The sequence below is a fragment of the Rhinolophus hipposideros genome (assembly GCF_964194185.1).
Source record: "Rhinolophus hipposideros genome assembly, chromosome: 13".
NCBI lineage: Eukaryota > Metazoa > Chordata > Mammalia > Chiroptera > Rhinolophidae > Rhinolophus > Rhinolophus hipposideros.
Genome location: NC_138059.1, coordinates 48,693,933 through 48,715,753, shown reverse-complemented (window position 1 = coordinate 48,715,753; position 21,821 = coordinate 48,693,933). Strand labels below are relative to the sequence as shown.

Below are 21,821 nucleotides of genomic sequence, written 5' to 3'. Positions count from 1 at the left end.
ATAGAGAAAGTAAGCGTACTGAAGAAACTGGAATACTCTAAATATCAAACTTTCTTTTACATAAACTCAAGGGTAACCACTCAAAATACATCCAAATCTGAAATATATACTGTAATAAAAGAAGAAACAGAGGGAAACATCATAGAATACTACCACACAGAAATAACAGACAAAAACAAAAAGGCAAAGAAACAATGGAGACACAGCCTTACCAGAAAACTAAAGACAGAATGACAGGAAATCCTCACATATCAATAATCACCCTGAATGTAAATGGACTGAACTCACCAATAAAGAGACACAGAGTAGCAGATTGGATCAAAAAACTAAACCCAACCATATGCTGCCTACAAGAGACACATCTCAGCTACAAGGACAAGCATAGACTCAAAGTGAAAGGGTGGAAATTGACACTTCAAGCAAATGGTACCCAAAAAAAATCAGGTGTAGCCATAATGATTTCCGATGAAACAGACTTCAGGGTGAAAAAGATAACAAGAGACAAAGATGGACATTTCATAATGGTAAAGGGGACTATACAACAAGAAGACATAACAGTCATCAATATTTATGCCCCCAATCAGGGAGCATCGAAATTACCAAGCAACTACTAACAGAACTAAAGGGAGAAATTGACCAAAATGCAATTATACTAGGAGACTTAAATACATCATTGACAGCTATGGATAGATCATCCAAACAGAAGATAAATAACGAAATTGCAGCCCTAAATGACACATTAGATGAATTGGACATAATTGACATATATAGAGCACTTCATCCTAAAACATCAGACTATACATTCTTTTCTAGTGTACATGGAACATTCTCAAGGATAGACCATATATTGGGACACAAAATCAGCCTCAGCAAATTTAAGAAGATTGAAATCATACCAAGCATATTCTCTGATCATAAAGCTTTGAAATTGGATATCAACTGCAAAAAGAAAGCAGGAAAAAACACAAATACATGGAGATTAAACAACATACTTTTAAAGAACGACTGGGTCAAAGAAGAAATTAGAGGAGAGCTCAAAAGATACATAGAAACAAATGACAATGAAAATACATCCTACCAAAATTTTTGGGATGCAATGAAAGTAGTTTTAAGAGGGAAATTTATATCATTACAGGCCTATCTCAAGAAACAAGAAAAATCCCAAATAAATAACCTCATGTTACACCTTAAAAAACTAGAAAAAGAAGAACAAGCGAAACCCAAGGTCAGCAGAAGAAAGGAAATAACAAAAATCAGAGCAGAACTAAATGAAATAGAGAACAAAAAGACAATAGAAAAAATAAATGTGACAAAGAGCTGGTTCTTTGAAAAGATTAACAAAATCGACAAACACTTGGCTAGACTCACTAAGATAAAAAGAGAGAAGACACTAATTAACAAAATCAGAAATGAAAAAGGGGAAGTTATCACGGACACCACAGAAATACAAAGGATTATCCAAGAATACTATGAAGGACTATATGCCACCAAATTTAATAACTTAGAAGAAATGGACAAGTTCTTAGAAACATGTAGCCTTCCAAGGCTGAATCATGAAGAACTGGAAAATCTTAACAGGCCGATCACCAGTAAGGAAATTGAATCAGTCATCAAAAACCTTCCCAAAATCAAAAGTCCTGGACCAGATGGCTTCACCAGTGAATTCTACCTAACCTTCAAAGAGGATCTAATACCAATCCTGCTCAAACTCTTCCAAAAAATTGAAGAAGAGTCAGTACTCCCTAACTCATTTTATGAGGCCAACATTACCCTGATACCAAAACCTGGTAAGGACAACACAAAAAAAGAAAACTACAGACCTATATCTCTGATGAATACAGATGCTAAAATCCTAAACAAAATTCTAGCAAATCGAATACAACAATGCATTAAAAAGATTATTCATCACGACCAAGTGGGGTTCATCCCCGGGGCACAAGGATGGTTCAACATTCGCAAATCCATCAATGTGATACATCACATAAACAAAATAAAGGACAAAAATCATATGATTCTATCAATTGATGCAGAAAAAGCATTTGATAAGATACAACATCCATTTATGATTAAAACACTTACTAAAATTGGTATAGAAGGAAAATACCTCAACATAATAAAGGCCATATACGACAAGCCCTCAGCTAACCTCATAATTAATGGTGAAAAGCTGAAGCCCTTTGCTCTACATTCAGGAACACGACAAGGTTGTCCTCTATCACCTCTGCTTTTCAACATAGTGTTGGAAGTCCTCGCCAGAGCTATCAGGCAAGAGAAAGAAATAAAAGGCATCCAAATTGGGAATGAAGAAGTTAAATTGTCACTCTTTGCAGATGACATGATGCTATACATAGAAAACCCTAAAGACTCCACCAAAAAGCTATTAGAAACAATCAATGAATACAGTAAAGTTGCTGGCTACAATATCAACGTGCAAAAGTCCATTGCTTTCCTATATACCAACAATGAAATCTCAGAAAAAGAGATAGAAAAAACAATTCCTTTTGCAATTGCGGCAAAAAGAATAAAATACCTAGGAATAAACTTAACCAAGGATGTGAAGGATTTATATGCTGAAAACTATAAGACATTTTTGAAAGAAATTGAAGAAGACACAAAGAAATGGAAAGACATTCCGTGCTCATGGATTGGAAGAATCAACATAGTTAAAATGGCCATATTACCCAAAGCCATATACAGATTTAATGCAATCCCCATTAAAATCCCAATGGCATTTTTTAAAGAAATAGAACAAAAAATCATCAGATTTGTTTGGAACCACAAAAGACCCCGAATAGCCAAAGCAATATTAAAAAAAAAGAACAATACTGGAGGTATCACACTCCCTGATTTTTCCTTGTACTACAGGGCTACAATAATCAAAACAGCTTGGTATTGGCGGAAAAACAGACACATAGACCAATGGAATAGAGTTGAGAACCCAGAAATAAAAGCACATAAATACGGACAGATAATTTTTGACAAAGAAGCTAAAAACATACGATGGACGAAAGACAGCATCTTCAATAAATGGTTCTCGGAGAATTGGATAGCCACGTGGAAAAGAATGAAACTGGACTGCTATCTGTCACCATGTACCAAAATTAATTCAAAATGGATCAAAGACTTAAGCATAAGACCTGACACAATAAACTGCATTGAAGAAAACATAGGTACTAAACTTATGGACCTTGGGTTCAAAGAGCATTTTATGAATTTGACTCCAAAGGCAATGGAAGTAAAAACTAAAATAAACAAATGGGATTATATGAAACTGAAAAGCTTCTGCACAGCAAAAGAAACTATTGACAAAATAATGAGGCAACCAACTGAATGGGAGAAGATTTTCGCAAACAGTTCCTCTGATAAGGGGCTAATATCCAAAATATACAAGGAACTCATGAAACTCAGCAACAAAAAAACAAACAACCCAATTGAAAAATGGACAGAGGACCTGAAGAGACGTTTCTCCAAAGAGGATATACAAATGGCAAATAGACATATGAAAAAATGCTCAACATCGCTAATCATCAGAGAAATGCAAATGAAAACCACAATGAGATATCACCTCACCCCAGTCAGAATGGCTTTCATCAACAAAACAAATAGTAACAAGTGTTGGAGAGGCTGTGGAGAAAAAGGAACTCTCATACACTGTTGGTGGGAATGCAGACTGGTGCAGCAGTTGTGGTACATATACACAATGGAATACTATTCGGCGTTAAGGAAAGATGATATAGGAACATTTGTGACAACATGGATGGATCTTGAGAGAATAATGCTAAGTGAAACAAGTCAGACAGAAAAAGCAGAGAACCCTATGATTTCACTGATATGTGGTATATAAACCAAAAAGAACAAGACAAAGAAATGAGAAAGAAAAACTCATAGACACAGACAATAATTTAGTGGTTACCAGAGGGTAAGGGGGTGGGGGGTGGGTGATGAGGGTAAAGGGGATCAAATATATGGTGATGGAAGGAGAACTGACTCTGGGTGGTGAACACACAATGGGATTTATAGACGATGTAATACAGAATTGTACACCTGAAATCTATGTAAATTTACTAACAATTGTCACCCCAATAAAATTAATTTAAAAAAATAGTAATGTTCTAACAAAATGTTGAATCCTCAAATGATATCAACTTTAATCATAAGGATGGCTTATGATACATGGGTCTTGTAAGTCCAGTAATGAAATATTTGTTGGTTATTCTCCTTGCTTTCCTCCTATGTGATACTTTTAATTTTTGCTCACAGTTGTAATTATAACAGTTACAAAATAGAAATTGTGGTAGTTTTAATTCTTATACAATTTCTATGATGTCAACAGAGGTGACACATATAGTATGGCTAAACAATTCTATAGAATTGGTCATTGTTTGATTGGTTAGTGCCATTTGTTGTTAAATAGTATCCATATTTATTCTGGTAGTTTCAATGTTATTCATGGAAGTACTATTTTCCCTTGTTTTATAGAAGGAGATAGTGACTTTACAGAACTTCAATAACGCACCAAATACTCTCATTATTTTTAAGACTGCTCTTTCTACTATTCAAAAATTTTCTATAAGTTCAACACATTCAATGAAAACCTTTTGAAACTAGCTCTTAATGAATAAATTTTAAAAATATTGCTAAAAACTCTATAATAAGAATATAATAAGTAATATTTAAAAGCTGACAAGTTACTAATAACTAGTAAAGTTAACTAAATATAATTAGCTGCATATATAAAGGACTTATTTTGCTACATTAAACTTGTCTACATACTATAGTTAATAATCATTTTATTGAATTTATCTTTTTCTTCTGTTGTCATTAAGGATTTGTTGGCACATTAGAAAGGATTACTAGAGAAGTAACTTATCAAATGCTATACTGCCCTCAGCAACGAGGGCTGTGGTTCCACATTAGCCAGAAGAATATAGAACTGACAATATTAACATCATTCACCAATATTAAGATATGTCCAGTGTTTTGAAAAATTGAGAAATCTATCAAAAACTAAATATAAATAATTCTGAACAATAGTAATGCATTTTGATAATAACAGAAAGAATCAATTTAATGAATAGTTCTAGTGGTTGGAAAGAAGTAAATGATCAATCAATGGTAACCAGAGGGGAAAAGAGAAGTTGTAGCAAGTAATGAAGAAAAGACTGCTCCATAGATAAGTCTATACTTAGGGAAGAGGCAATGATGGAATGTAGATTTGAAAATTATGAGACAAGTTAAATAAAGAGTGGATGAAGTTACCAAGATATTTGTCTAAACTGAAGGGAGACAAATACAAGGCAAGACCATGTGTAACAACAAAGCTCTGGAGATATGCAGTAGGAAAGGAGCCAGAAAAAAAGGACCTACAGCCACAATTTTCTCTTTAAATAACCTACAGAGTAGGAGGGGGTAGTAAGATAAGTCCAAAGACAATCATAAAACAGAAATGGGTTATTCTCAGAGAGAATCAGGCAAAAAGCTAATGAAAAAAGTTAAGAGAAAAGCATGAGCAGATATATAAGGCAAAAAGAAGACATCTTATTCAAAGAAGAATGAGTGCTAGAATATCAAATAGGGTCATTCGTTGGAAGACTTTGAATATCAGGCTAAGACTATTACATCCAAATTTAATAGGCACTTGAATGTAACAGAATTGTGGTAATTTTGATCTAGAGAAGAAAAATTAATTTTGAGGATTAATTTCCATAGAATTAATTTTTCACTTAGGTATTTGTTATTTTTCCTTTTTTTCACACTGGAATACTATATTTATAATTCATTCTAACCCAAACATTGTTGTGGTGAATTCCATAGTAGAGTAATGGAAATAATTCAGATTTTTAATAGTGAAAAAAATATGTATTCATAAAAATAAAAATAGTGAATATTTCTAATGAGTTAGATACAACATAGTTAATATATTTCAGAATATCAAACATTTGCATGAAACAAAGCAAAAAATCATTTATTTATTCATTTCATTTAACACATAATAACATGAAGAAAAATAAATTAATTTTTGTAAGGATTTCTATTCATGTCCAAAGATACCCATAAATAATGATAAAACAGTCATATTTTTTAAAGCATTTAAATTATTATTTAGAATGTTAAACCACCAAGAAAGTGTTTAGTTCCCAGAATGTTATTTTAGTGTGATACAAATGCAGTTCATAAGGAATTAAAAGTAAGAAATGCAATCAGTTATGCATAATTTAAGTTATGCCTTTCAGTGAAAATTAAAATATTTAATTTATTCTTTTGGCCATGAGAGACATTAAAGGTAAACAAAGAAAATGTGTCATTTTACACATTTTGTTCTCTTAAATTTTCTCCCCTTTGCTTCTTTATAGTATTAAAACAGTTAGAGGTGGTTTATGTGATGAACTTAGGTTTACCTTTGCTTCAATCTGTTTAGTATCTGGATTCTGAAACAAAAATTTGATTTTGCTCTTGCCATCATCTGAAGAACCTTTAAGCTGAGAAAATTTATACCTCCAAAGTATAGCCTAAAAGAAAAAAAGAAACATATGCAAATCAATACAATTAATACCTATGTTGAAACCAAGATAGAGTTCTTGCTTAAGTGGGAAGGAAGTTAATCATATTAAGTTAATATTATATCCCACTATTAAATACTAAATTGAAATATATTTATCTAAGGCTATAATAGTACTCAATATACACTTTAATTTCTAAAAATAATTTTAGTATATATTTTCAAAAATATATACAAAAAAATCAGAGTATCTTGATTTATTATTATGAAATAAAAACAAGCTTATTTAAAGAATATGTCTATGCCAGCCACTAAGCAAAAATACCTATTGCTTCTTTCTTTGTTTTGTTATCAGTAAAAGTGGTAAGGTAATTTTGAATTGATACTTCCATAGATAATTCTCAAGAACTTTCTTGTGAAGCTCAAACTAATAATCTGGAGCTTTTCAAAGACGAAAATAATTATGAGTAATAATTATGACAAAGTTTTGCATGGAGCCTTCCTGAGATTGAACTAGAATAAGCATTGTATAAAACTAGACCCATCAGACTACAATATCACAGTTCATCGGACTATTTGACTAAAATTCCTCTTCCTGTATTGCAGCACCAGGTTTAGATAGTATACAATCTACATAAGAATCAAACCACTAATTAACATGTAACTGTGCTCATATTGTCACTCATAAATACATAGTGGATTTTTCCATTTCTTTGAGATTGCCCAATTTGTTAGCATATAATTGCTCATAGTATTTTCCTATAGTCCTTTGTATTTCTGTAATGTCAGTTGTCACTTCTCTTATAGTGCTGATTTTATTTCTTTGGGTCTCTTCTTTTTTTGATGAGTCCAGTAAAAGCTTTATAAATTATTTTTTCAAAGAATGAGCTCTTGATTTCATTGATCTTTTGTATTGTTTTTTCAGAGTCTATTTCCTTTATTTCTACACTAACCTTTATTATTTCCTTCCTTCTACTGCAATTGGGCTTTGTTCACTGTCTTTTTTTCTAGTTCCTTTAAGTGTAAGGTTAGCTTATTTATTTGAGATTTTTTGTTTTTGAGGTAAGTCTGCCTTACTATGAATTTCCCTTAAGACTGCTTTCACTGTGTCTCGTAGCTTTTGGGTCATTGTGCTTTCATTTTCAATTGTCTCAAGATATCTTTTGATTTCTTCCTTTATCTCATTGTTAGCCCATTCATTGTTTAGTAGCATGTTATTTAGCCTACATGTGCTGGTGTTTTTTTTCAGGTTTTTTTTTCTTGTAATTGATTTCAAGTTAAATACCACTGTAGTCAGAGAAGACACCTGATATATAATTTCAATCTTAAATTTGTTGAGACTTGTTTTGTGGCCTAACATGTGGTCTATCATGGAAAAGGATTGATATGCACTTGAAAAGAATGTATATTCTCCTGCTTTTGGGGTGAAATGCTCTGAAAATATCAGTTAAATCCACCTTGTCTAGTGTGTCATTTAAGGCCACTGTTTCCTTGTCGATTTTCTGCCTGGAAAATCTGTCAATTGGTGTCAATGGGATATTAAAGTCCCTTTCTATGACTGTATTGCTGATTGCTGTCTCCCTGATTGCTGTCAATCACTCTCTTTATGTTGATCAATATTTGCTTTAAGTATTTGGTGCTCCTATGTTTGGTGCATAGATGTTAATTAGGGTATATCCTCTTATTAGATTAATTTCTTTATCATTATATAATGTTCTTTGCCTCTTATTTTAGGCTTTGTATTAAAGTCTATTTTGTCTCATATAAATATTGCTACCCCAGCTTTTTTATTTTTTTGGTTCCAATGCATGGAATGTCTTTTCCATCCCTTTACTTTCAGTCTATGTTTGCTTTTCAATCTGAAGTGGGTCTTTTCTAGACAGCATATATATGGGTCTTGTTTTCTTATCCATTCAGCTACCTTATGACTTTTGATTGGAGCATTTAATTCCTTTACATTTACAGTGATTATTGATAGGTACATAGCTATTGCCATTTTATTATTTATATGTATGTTCTTTTATTCTCCACACACACACACACACACACACACACACACACACACACACACACACACACACACACACATACTTTCTCCTGTATCATTTCTTATAATACTAGCTTGGTAATGATGAACTCCTTTAGCTTTTCCTTGTCTGAGAAGCTCTTTATCTCTCCTTAGATTCTAAATGATAACTTTGCTGAGTAGAATAATCTTGGTTGTACCCCACACACACACACACACACATACTTTCTCCTGTATCATTTCTTATAATACTAGCTTGGTAATGATGAACTCCTTTAGCTTTTCCTTGTCTGAGAAGCTCTTTATCTCTCCTTAGATTCTAAATGATAACTTTGCTGAGTAGAATAATCTTGGTTGTAGGTCCTCGCTTTCCATCACTTTGAATATTTCAAGCCAATCCCTTTTGGCCTGCAAAGTTTCTGTTGAGAAATCAGATGAGTCTTATGGGAGCTCCCTTTTAGATAACTAACTGCCGTTCTCCTGCTGATTTTAAGATTCTGTATTTGTCTTTAACCTTTGTCATTTTAATTATAATAGGTCTTAGTGTGGGCCTTTTTGGGTTCATCTTGTTTGGGACTCTTTGCACTTCCTGGACTTCTATGTTTATTTCCTTTGTCAGGTTAAGGGAGTTTTCAGTCATTATTTCTTCAAATAGGTTCTTGATCCCTTGGTCTCTTTCTTCTCTTTCTGGTACCTCTATGATGTGAATGCTATTACACTTGGTGTTGTCCTAATTTATTATTGATTGATTGATTGATTGATTGATTGATTGATTGATTTTGCTGTTCTCATTGGGTGTTTTCTGCTTTCTTATCTTCCAAAAGTCTGATTCAGTCCTTTGCTTCATCTAGTTTGCTGGTGATTCCTTCTAGCTTATTCTTCATTTTAGTTATTGTATTCTTTATTTCTGGTTGGTTCTTTTTTTATGGTCTCCATGTCCTTTTTTTTTTTTTTTTTTTTTATGCTTGTTATTTCTTTGTTGAAGTTGTCACTAAGTTCCATGTGCATCCTTATAACCACTGTTTTGAATTCTGCATCTGGTAGCTAGCTACCTTCATTTCATTTAGATTTTTTCTGGATATTTCTCCTGTTCTTTCATTTGAGACATGTTTCTTTATTTCCTCATTTGGCTGCCTCTGTTTCTATATATTATATTAGGAAGATTTTCTATGTCTCTCAGTTTTGCCTGGTGGCTTTATGTAGTAGGTGTTTTGTATGTCCCAGTGGCATAGTCTCCCTGATTACCCACACCAAGTGCTCCAGGAGTGTCTCTTGTGTGAGCTGTGTACCCTACTGTTGTAGCTGAGCCTTGATTGCTATTGGCAAACCAGTGGGTAGGATTGACTATCAGCCTGACTGACTATGAAGATTGGCCATGCCTACAGCATATGAGCTGCTGTGTGGGGGCTTACCCCACAGAGGGGGATTCTCCCCAGTGGGTTTGTGTGCCTGTTGTGACCACCCATTTGGTGTGCCACTTGTGGGGTTAGTTGCATAGTAACTCTATTATAGCCTGAGGCTGGCTTCTTCTTGTGTTGGTTCTGGGGCCTCTTGGGTGGCAATCTGGTGTGGGCCCAATTCAGCCACTGCCTGTGACTGGCCCAGTGCTACCTGGTAAAAACTGTAAAGTTATCCATGGTTGGTTGCTTCCTGTGCTGGACCTGGAGGTGCATGGGAGAGGCCATGCTGAGAACTGAGGTCAGCTGTCACAAGTACCAGGCCTGAGGCAGCTCGTTAAAATGTTCAAGGCACTGTGAGGCTTGACTGTACCTTTCAGTTGCCTGTGAGGTTCAGCTCAGCCACTAAAAGAGCGTTGGGTTCTACACAAGTTAGGTGAGGCTATGTCTAGAATAGTCACTAGGGTAGGGCAAGTTATGTTTACCAGGTTAATGCAAATTCAGGTTTGGTGCCACTGTTAAGCCGGAGGCCCTTAAAAAGTCTCAGAGCACATCTAGGCCAGCTGTTACCCTCGTCATGTTTGTAGACCCATGAGTGTTGTCCAAGTAAGACTGAAGCCTTGGTGAGGCAGGTTACTCACCATGGAAAGTGCCTCATTCAGTGTGCAGCCTGAGACAAGCTGTTTGTTCCTGAAATAGTCTCCTCAGGTGCATGGGTTGGGGTTGGTTGCCCAGGCTCCCAAAATGTCTTTGGTGGTGTGCTAGTTGGGTGAAGCAGTGTCCCAGGGGGTCACTGGGGTGGAGTGAGCAATGTTCACCAACCAAACACAGTTTCAAATTTGGCCATGTATGTGAGGACTCAGGGAAAGATGGTGCCACTTATTGGCTACATTGGAAGAAGACTCAACACAGGGACAGTCTTTCCCTGTGTTCCTTTGGTGTCACCTGAGTTGCAATCCCTCTGCCAGAGTCCAGAGTAAATGCCCGTGAGTGACTAAGTCTGCTCTTTAAAAGGACATCTGGGTTTCCAGCAGCCTTCTGTTTCACCCAGATGGGTGGAATCCTTGCTGATTTTCACAGCCAGATGTTGTGGGGATTCCTCTTCCCGGCACTGGAAACTTGGGCTTGGTGTCCTTGTGTGAGGCTAGGTCCTCAGGGTGGACCTCTGCCAACAAGATATCCCTCCTGATGCTCCACCAACACACGTGTGTGTGGGGTCAGCCCATTTTGTGTCTCTGCCACTCTTACCAACATAGCATCTTCTTTAAATTCTTAGTTATAGGACTTCTGTTTAGATAGTCTTCAGATAGTTCTCCAGGATGATTATGCTATAATTTAGCAATAATATTAATGTGATCATGGGAGGTGGCAAGGGAAGCATTTTCCTACTCTGCTATCTTGCCTGGAATTCTGCTTGCACCTCTGTCTTCAGAAAGTTTACTTCTGGATAAAGCTGGGGTGGTGAAAATGGGTTATCCTCATTCCACCTCACTCCACCCAGCTTGAGAACCCCACTTTAAATCAATCCCCTGAGTAAACCCAGGTCGTATTAATTCAGATCTTCTTTAGGAAATCAAAGGCTGTGGTTGTTAATGGCGACTGCATGCAGCAGTAACAACTAGTGAATTCTAATATCTCAAAAAGTTGATAATGTGTGTATAATTGAACGAAATGTATTTTGATGTTTACTCATCCACCATGGGAACTACAGTATCTCTGATCACATAAAAATAGCACAAATTGGAAGATATTTAAAATATTAGTAGCTACTTTTTAAAAAGCGCCCAGAGTTGTTATAATATAATTAGACATATAATTATATTTAAAAATCATTTTTTTGTATAAATATTTATTTAGATCAAATGACTCCCCTTTAAAAAAAATCTGGTCATTTTGAACTTCAAGTTTTCTTATGAATGTATCAAAGTGAAGCTATTGAAATTGATTTGTCTCCACTAGCAGGAAAACTTCACAATTAAATGATGTCATTTGTCTACTGATATTTTACTTAGAAAATCAGTTAACTCTAGTAACATTTTTTCCATTTAATTTGTGCAATCAAAGCAAAGCTTTAGAAATTTCACTATGTCAAAATGAAAATATTTCTATTGTTTTGAATGCTATTATAAATTCAGTTAAAACTTCAGCATTGGATATGTTACTTGTAACTGCAAAGATAATATGAATCAGTACAGCACAGTGTTGTGGTAATATTAATATTTCCTTAAATTAAGAAACATGTAGCTGAAGTATACTTGAATTGGTTTTGGTGACTACATCATTCATAATTGCATCTTAACAAGCTGTAGTACTCTGCTAAATTATGTACCAAAAAATAATTACCCTGCTTATTAAAGCTTAGATAATTGATACAAATGTCTTTCAATTTTTCTTTACTATACCTAAATACATGTTTATATTTTAGGGATAATAGTCTTTTAAAAATAACTTTTGAACAGAACTATTTTTCAGATCCCCAATATCAGAAAACCAACATGTTATCTAATAATTACTTATTATCACATGTGAAGAGTAAATTGCATGGTCACCCGACTTATTGATTACACAGGGACCTGATATTCAACTAGAACTGTAGGGAACTCAAAATTAGAGAAAAATGTTTGACTATGTCTCCTACTCTCATCCCTTTTGCAGAGATCTGACATCTTTTACTTAATGATCAATGACCATATAAACGTATACTATCTTTCACTTGGTACCTTTGTTGGTTTGTAATTATCTCCACTATATCTGCAATATCTTCCTAAAGCATAGACTCATCCTACTTTTGGTATTAAATATGGAAAAGTTAGTTAATTTAGACCATTTAAAGTAAAAGGCATATGTTAAATACGAGGTCAGACAATTAAGTTCCCGAACTCATCCTAGAAAATGTGCTGCATACCTCATTCCTAAATATCACTATGGTACCTTCAAAGTACTCCCTTTGGGAAGCTATGCACCAACACTACAGCCTTCAAAGCAATTTTGGAACTCTTTTTCTGGAATGGTCATCAGAGCTGTCATCGTATTACCCTTGATGTCCTGAATGTCTCAAAATGTCTTCATTTCAATATTTTCTTTATCTTCAGGTAAAGAAAGAAGTCATTGGGGGCCAGATGAGGTGAATAGGGAGGTTGTTCAAATACAGTTATTTGTTTACTGGTTAAAAACTCCCTCTCATATGGTGCTGTGTGAGCTTGTGCATTGTCGTGATGCAAGAGCCATGAATTGTTGGCAAAAAGTTCAGGTCATATAACTTTTTCATGCAGCCTTTTCAGCACTTCCTAATAGTAAATTTGGTTAACTGTTTGTCTAGCTAGTACAAATTCATAATGAATATAACATCTCTGATATCAAAAAAGACTAGCAACACTGTTGCAACAGTTCGCAAACTTAATTGTCAGACCGTGTACAAGCAATGCTATGAATCAGAGGCCTCAGATAAGTTACAAATAAAAATATAAATCTATGTTTTTACAATTATAATAATCTCTCTCTCTCTCTCTCTCTCTCTCTCTCTCTGTTATGTTTCTTTAAAAAAATCCTTTTTGTTTTTAGGGCTTAACAGTTTCTTTTTCCGATGTTTGAAAATTCTTCCCCCAACTTATTTCATAGCTGTTCCATTCTTTCCATCTACGTCCCTCTAGAAATAGAGACCTCAAAGAGCCTTTTCCTGTCAAACTGTTAAAAGGCACTTCTGAGGTGTTCTTTTTCTCAATACTTTACTCATTTCCTTGACAAACCTGACTGCAATCTGTGATCATCTTGCTCTGTCTCTTTCCAATACAAAGAAAGTTTCAAGTCAACAGGTAGTTGATTAAACAAGCTCATCACTGCATCCCTCGATCTTAACAGAGCAGCTAATATATAGTAGACACACAGTGAACTTAACTTTTGTGAAAAAAAATGCTTTAAGAGAGGATAAATATTAAAAAAGAAAGGTGTCCTTTCTCTTTCCTTGTATTATTAGGTTGTCATGTTATTGGAGTCGTGCAATTAGGAAAAGTGGAGGAGACATATACTAAACTGAGAACTTATGAAGTACTGTGAATTTTCCCATCACCAGTAGTAATCTTAATTGGTTAAACTTGATGGAAAACAGGTCCAAAAGGAGGGAGTAAAAGAAAAACAAAACAAAACCAATAAATAAATAAATAAATAAATAAATAAATAAATAAATAAATAAATAATACCAATTTATGAACATATTTCAGAACATCTTTGAAATCTGGAATTTGACCCAAAGCCTTCATTTATAATAAAGTTACATACTAAGTTTTCACTTTCCCTTGTCTTTTCATGGGTAACTTCTGCTTGCTCCTGAAGAAAAAGGATGTTAAACATGGTAAATTTAGTGAGGATTATCTGCATAATACCGTCTGAGGATATTTTCAGAAGAAAAAGCTTCTTTAATTTTGTTTAACCAGGTAGATTTTCCCATGGAATACATTTCAAAAAATGATAAACATTTTCAGTATAAAATAAAATATTGAATGAATTTAAGTATAATAATAATGGATCCAAAACACCCTATGATTTATCAAAACATTTATTTGTTTTTGAGGGTCAAAAATAGTGTTGTAGTCAACATATTCTTTGAATGATTATATGGAATGATATACATATAAAGTGCATCTGGAATTTTGAAGCTACATTTAAATATTTTAAGTGCTTAAAAGCTAAAAGCCAAGATAACTATATGTATGAAGAAAGAACAATACAATGGATCACAACATTTTCAATATTGTAGTTGTAATACAGTCATTGAAGATGAGAAAGAAAATAATATGAAAATATGTAGTAAAAGCTTATTAATCTAAGTGCTCTTACATTAAAGATTTGAAAAATAATCATTTTGCAAAAGAATCATTTGCCTCTGAGCTACTCTTTGCAATAGCTACATTTTATTTAAAACAATCCCAGCAAACAGATAAATGCTAAAAACTTTGGCTGCAATGCCATTTGGGGTTTATCATTTAAGGTCATAATTCTTAACTTGGGGAGTAATCTTTATAAAATGTGCTTACAAATAATGATTAATGCATGTGTGATTGAAGACAAAACTGATTATTATCAAGCACAATATGTTATGTAAAGATAATGAGGCACATAATACGTAATCTATCATTTATTCCTGATACTGATGGGTGAATACATGTACAAATCAATTTTAAAATACTTCATTTAGTGCCTGTGAAGCATCCATTGTGTTTGTTGTTGTCCTTTCATGGAACATTATTATTACAATGAACCTAACACTGTGGTAGGCCCTTTTGTACATTTTTCTCTAATTTTTGCAAGAGCTGTGCGCTAACCAGAATATTGCCATTTTCTCAATGATATAATTAAGAAAACATCATACACATTGATAATATTTCACAGCTAATTAGTGGGAATCAAATCCAAGTCTGTTATTCTACATGGTTTATATTTCTTCTTTTATCTCAACCTGTTTCTTTGCTTTGCTATAATTATCTTAACTAAACATCACAAACCCATTTATTGAGCATGATTATAAGTGAATTGCATATGCCTGATTTCTTTCTAAAAATATAAGAAAAACCCAGAGCACTATTTAGTACAAGACACTAAACCCAGAAAAAGTAATTTACTGATGTTTTTTTCAAACATAGTGTGCAGTCATAATTTCTTCTTCCTTATAATGCTGTTATTATTTTAAGCTTCCCCCCCACCTCCTCAAGTAAAAGTTTCCCATAAGCTATTCATTTGATTAACATCCATTTTTAGAACTGACTTTAAGTTTGGAAATGCCAGTGATTTAGAGAACTTCAGTGGGAAGGAAAAAGAAACACCCTGCCCTTATTCTTTACTTTTGCCATTTACAACAAAGATTCTCAAAGGTAGGCGTAATCCGTCAGTGAGCTGGAATGCAAAGCTGGCTACAAACCAAGGGATGTGGATTAGTGAATTAATTAACATTTGTAGAGCATCCGGTGTTCCTTAGCTGCAGGTTATTAAAAAATAAAATTCCTTGTTTGTATATAAATGAAAACCGAAGTTACACAAATGATAGTGAAAACTTCCATACTGAACAAAAATAGGCAAAACAAACTCAAACGCATCATTTATCAGTTTCCTTATCACTATTTGCATACCCCAATTTTTCATGCCCTACAGAAAAATTCCTTTTTAAGAAAAACAGAAACAACTTCTACATATAAAGATAATTTAAGCAGTATGCCATCTACTTCATGAGAAATGGAAGTAGGATAGTTTACTACATAGGGGCCAAAAACACTAAAAGAATAATCTATGTGGATTGTGTCTTAATACATAGAACACTAAAACTTATAGCAAAGATGCTTTGAAGCAGGATCTAATTTTGCACTCCCTATAACACCAGTTACCTGGTATTTGACATTTAACTAATGTTTTCCCAGGAATAACCACAAGCATTTCTTTTTATTTTCCTTGCAAATTGTCTTTATGTGTCTTTTAGTTAAGCAGTAAATCAAACCTTCCCACACAGTCCTATTTCTATTTTGCGTTACCCTTCAACTTTAGCAAATCTCCCAAGGACACATAATCCTTTTTTGCCTTCTATCCACCCCTTACCCTCACAATATTAATGTGGCTCTTCAAAGTGTCTCCTTTTCCTTCCTTTTTTTTTGTGGGTGTGCTTGAGGGTCATATTTAGTACAGAACCATGAGAAACCTTTTCTTTACCACTATTTTTCTTTACACATCTTTATATTTCTCATTTGTTTTTTATTCATGTGAAATTATCCTAATTAAATGTCTTTGGCTTAAGTAATTGCATTTTACAAAATAAATATTTTAACTACAAACTAATTTTATAAATTTTTGTAAATTTGAATGGCAATTATGAATAAAGGGATAAAAATAGAAACATCAAAAGATCACAAAATAGACAAATGTTTATAGCTTTCACTATTTCCTTAGATAGTATCATATTCATTAATATATTTACCACTAGTTATATAATTTATTCTGTGTTACTGAACTGTGTTTGAGTCTGGACAAAGAGGTTAGAGTTAACATCTCCACCAGCCTTGGCTGTAATGCATTATAATAAGTGCTATGCTAGGGTATGCTTACAATTCTTTGCTCTCAAAGGATCATCTAAATCAGATCAGTGAAAAAAGCTTTCTGAATGAGGATTTGCACTCTTGGGAGTGTTATGTATAAAAGCATGGAGTATGGCAGAGCCACTGAATGCTGGGGGTATTGCAAGAGATGATGCTAAATTGTAGACAGAGACCAGAACATTAAGAGGTTTCTATATTATGCTAACGTATTGTCTTAAAGGTAGTAGGAAGCCACTAAAGTAATTAACAAGAGATACTAATGACATAGCTGAATTTACATTTTAGAAGGATCACTAATCTGGTAGCGGTGTGGAACATGGAACACAGAGGCATATAACTATATGTCCTTATAATGCTTTGGCTTCTTACCACACTATCTGAAAGTAACCAGGTCCAGATCTGTCTTTTCTGTTACATTGTAGGTTTCTTAAGAGCAGGAACTGCATCTATTTTTGTATTCCTATGTCTATCAAGGGTCATAGCACGTAGTTGGTGCATAAAAAAGAGTGTGTTCAATAATAAATCGAGCAAGCATTTTGGACAATATTGAAGTAATTCAAATGAGAAGGGATTACCCAAGTTAATTAAGGTACACCTTCTAGATTTATTTAGAAGAGGTTGTTGAGGAACAGGTATAAGTATGAAATACAATTCAGATTCCTTTCAATATCTGAGATAGAAATGCAAAGGAGTCAGACAGTAATGGACAACAAATTCAGGGTTGGACACTCTGTGTTTAATGTGCAGCCTTTAAGATCAAGATGTATGTCTGAGCTATAGTTAACAAAACAGAAATTCATTATCATCAGGAGAATTGCCTAAAGACTGGATGAGATTGCTCAATAAGGCTGAGTTTTTCCATCAAACATATTTCAAATAAATGAATTCCCCCCCGAACTGACTCTACATATAGAAATATATTTATGTATTTTCATCAAATATATGGAATAATCAAAGAGGAGTATACAGATTTTCACTCTAAGAATTTATTTGGTTAAGATGTATTAAAATAAAAGTAATAAATATCCAAAAGATTATTTGGGATCTATAAAAAAAGTAAAAAAAAAAAAGGCAGGATAAATGTTTCTAAAACTCAGACCTTGTAGGTCATTTTATTTATTTACTTATTATTTATTTATTTATTTATTTATTTGTTTGTTTGTTTCTTTGTTTAATGTGAGACAACTATGTCTTAAAACACTGTCCAATGAAAGTTGGTTGCCATAAGGTCTTCAGTTCAATTCACAGAATAACCTAAAAAATACAGAGAAATTGAATTTGGGTGTTTGCAGTCTAAAGATTACTGACTAGATAGAAAAAAAAATGGCGGCGTGAGGTGAGCCTCTGTAACGCTCCCCTGGAATTTACAACGAATCGGACAACAATAACTCCACAAAGGACTCCTTGCACAGTAGACAGGCAAGACGAAGAGGCCCACTACTGAATTCACCTCCAGGTGGGTGAATCGCGCGAGCGGGGGAGGAGGGAGAGGAGAAGTGCGGAGACGGAGCCGCGCGGGCGCAGGACACAGACCTAGCTCAGTGCTCGGAGCCCGCTGCGCCCGGATCTTCCGCAGCTGCGGGAGAGGGAAGGACTCGGACTGCTAGGGCTCCGCTTACGGCCCACAGGGCTGAGGGGGCAGCTTACAAAACCGATGAACCCAACGCTCACTCACGGCAGACCTCGGAGCAAAGACTGAGGGAAGAGGGCTAAAATCGGTGGTTTAAGCCCTCACTGCCGAGCGGAGAACGGAAGCCCTAGGCACGGAGACTAGCCGCCCCCTCCCTACCCTCCCAGAGCTCGCCCCGCCCCCACCTGCCCGGTGCTAGAAGCGATAAAGTAGCAGTGTCGGATCAAAGGACAGAATATTTGCTGCTCTGAGAACTGTGGACCGCAGACACAGATTCGCAGTTCAACGTGTTCCAGCAAAGGGGAGGGAGCTGTGGAAGCAGGACTGGCTGTGGTGGTGGTCGCAGCCATTGCTCTGGGTCACCTCTCACAACTCACCCCGCCCCTGGCCCCACCTATCTGGGCGGATCCCTGCAGGAGTAAACAGAACTGCTGAAACAAACGGGCTCTGAATCTGGTGCAGAAAGAGCTTTGGAACTCCAAAAGCTCTTCGCATACCTATCAACCTGTTGCAGAAGACACTCCTGTAGATGTCTAGGAAGAGAAATAGTAAATCAGTGATTGCCATGAATAACCAAGGCAACAAGATAGCTCAGAAAGAAAGTGAAAAGTCTCCAGAAAAGGAACTTAGAGATATGGACCTTTGTGATTTAAATGACAGAGAATTCAAGATCGCAATTCTGAAAAAACTGAACGAGATGCAAGAAAACACAGAAAGGCAGTTTAATGAACTCAGAAACACAATCAAAGAACACCATGAGCATTTTACAAAAGAGATTGAAATCTTGAAAAAGAACCAAATAGAATTTCTGGAGATTAAGAACTCAATAGAAGAAATTAACAATAAAATATCCAGCTTAGGTAGTAGAGTTGACCAGATGGAGGAAAGAATCAGTGACATCGAAGATAGGAACCTGGAATTTATACAGAGGGAAGAAGAAAGAGACTTGAGACTTAAAAGAAATGAAAGAACTCTACAAGAACTTTCTGACTCCATCAGAAAGAGCAATATATGAATAATGGGTATACCAGAAGGAGAAGAAAGAGGGAAGGGAACAGAGAATATATTCAAAGAAATCGTCGATGAGAACTTCCCAAACTTGTGGACAGAACTGGATCCTCGAATCCAAGAAGCAAATAGAACACCTAATTACCTCAATCCCAACAGGCCTTCACCAAGGCACATTGTATTGAAGCTGTCTAAAATCAATGATAAAGAAAGAATCCTCAAAGCAGCCAGGGAAAAGAAGACGGTAACTTACAAATGAAAGCCCATTAGATTATCATCAGATTTTTCAGCAGAAACTCTACAAGCTGGGAGGGAATGGAACCAAATATTCAAACTATTGAAAGAGAGAAATCATGAGCCAAGAATAATATATCCAGCAAAGATCTCCTTTAGATATGAAGGAGGAATAAAGACCTTTCCAGACATCCAGAAGCTGAGGGAATTTTCTAATACACGACCTGCACTACAAGAAATACTAAAGGAGGCTATTAGACCACCATCAACAGGGACAACTTTTGGCAACCAAAACATAAAAAGGGGGAGCGTAAAGGCCTGAACTGGAATATGGGAATAGAGAAAGTAAGCGGACTGAAGAAACTGGAATACTCTAAATATCAAACTTTCTTTTACATAAACTCAAGGGTAACCACTCAAAAAACATCCAAATCTGAAATATATACTGTAATAAATGAAGAAACAGAGGGAAACATCATAGAATACTACCACACAGAAATAACAGACAACAACAAAAAGGCAAAGAAACAATGGAGACACAGCCTTACCAGAAAACTAAAGACAGAATGACAGGAAATCCTCACATATCAATAATCACCCTAAATGTAAATGGACTGAACTCACCAATAAAGAGACACAGAGTAGCAGATTGGATCAAAAAACTAAACCCAACCATATGCTGCCTACAAGAGACACATCTCAGCTACAATGACAAGCATAGACTCAAAGTGAAAGGGTGGAAATTGACACTTCAAGCAAATGGTACCCAGAAAAAATCAGGTGTAGCCATAATGATTTCCGATGAAACAGACTTCAGGGTGAAAAAGATAACAAGAGACAAAGATGGACATTTCATAATGGTAAAGGGGACTATACAACAAGAAGACATAACAGTCATCAATATTTATGCCCCCAATCAGGGAGCACCGAAATATACCAAGGAACTACTAACAGAACTAAAGGGAGAAATTGACCAAAACACAATTATACTAGGGAACTTAAATACATCATTGACAGCTATGGATAGATCATCCAAACAGATAATAAATAACGAAATCGCAGCCCTAAATGACACATTAGATGAATTGGACATAATTGACATATATAGAGCACTTCATCCTAAAACATCAGACTATACATTCTTTTCTAGTGTACATGGAACATTCTCAAGGATAGACCATATATTGGGACACAAAATCAGCCTCAGCAAATTTAAGAAGATTGAAATTATACCAAGCATATTCTCTGATCACAAAGCTTTGAAATTGGATATCAACTGCAAAAAGAAAGCAGGAAAAAACACAAATACATGGAGATTAAACAACATACTTTTAAAGAACGACTGGGTCAAAGAAGAAATTAGAGGAGAGCTCAAAAGATACATAGAAACAAAAGAGAATGAAAATACATCCTACCAAAATTTTTGGGATGCCGCGAAAGCAGTTTTAAGAGGGAAATTTATATCATTACAGGCCTATCTCAAGAAACAAGAAAAATCCCAAATAACTAACCTCATGTTATACCTTAAAAAAACTAGAAAAAGAAGAACAAGCGAAACCCAAGGTCAGCAGAAGAAAGGAAATAACAAAAATCAGAGCAGAACTAAATGAAATAGAGAACAAAAAGACAATAGAAAAAATTAATGTGACAAAAAGCTGGTTCTTTGAAAAGATTAACAAAATCGACAAACACTTGGCTAGACTCACTAAGATAAAAAGAGAGAAGACACTAATTAACAAAATCAGAAATGAAAAAGGGGAAGTTATCACGGACACCATAGAAATACAAAAGATTATCCAAGAATATTATGAAGGACTATATGCCACCAAATTTAATAACTTAGAAGAAATGGACAAGTTCTTAGAAACATATAGCCTTCCAAGGCTGAATCATGAAGAACTGGAAAATCTTAACAGGCCGATCACCAGTAAGGAAATTGAATCAGTCATCAAAA

The 21,821-nt window shown here is 34.9% G+C and overlaps 1 protein-coding gene across 7 annotated transcripts in view; it reads right to left on the bottom strand.

Moving 5' to 3' along the window:
- Positions 1-21,821, bottom strand: part of SNTG1 (syntrophin gamma 1) — an 894,682-nt gene that overhangs the window by 45,217 nt on the left and 827,644 nt on the right. For all 7 annotated transcript variants that reach the window (XM_081070081.1, XM_081070082.1, XM_081070080.1 and 4 more), the window contains one exon: positions 6,399-6,509. In XM_081070081.1, the coding sequence (XP_080926207.1) occupies positions 6,399-6,509 (111 nt within the window). The remainder of the gene's footprint in view (positions 1-6,398; positions 6,510-21,821) is intronic.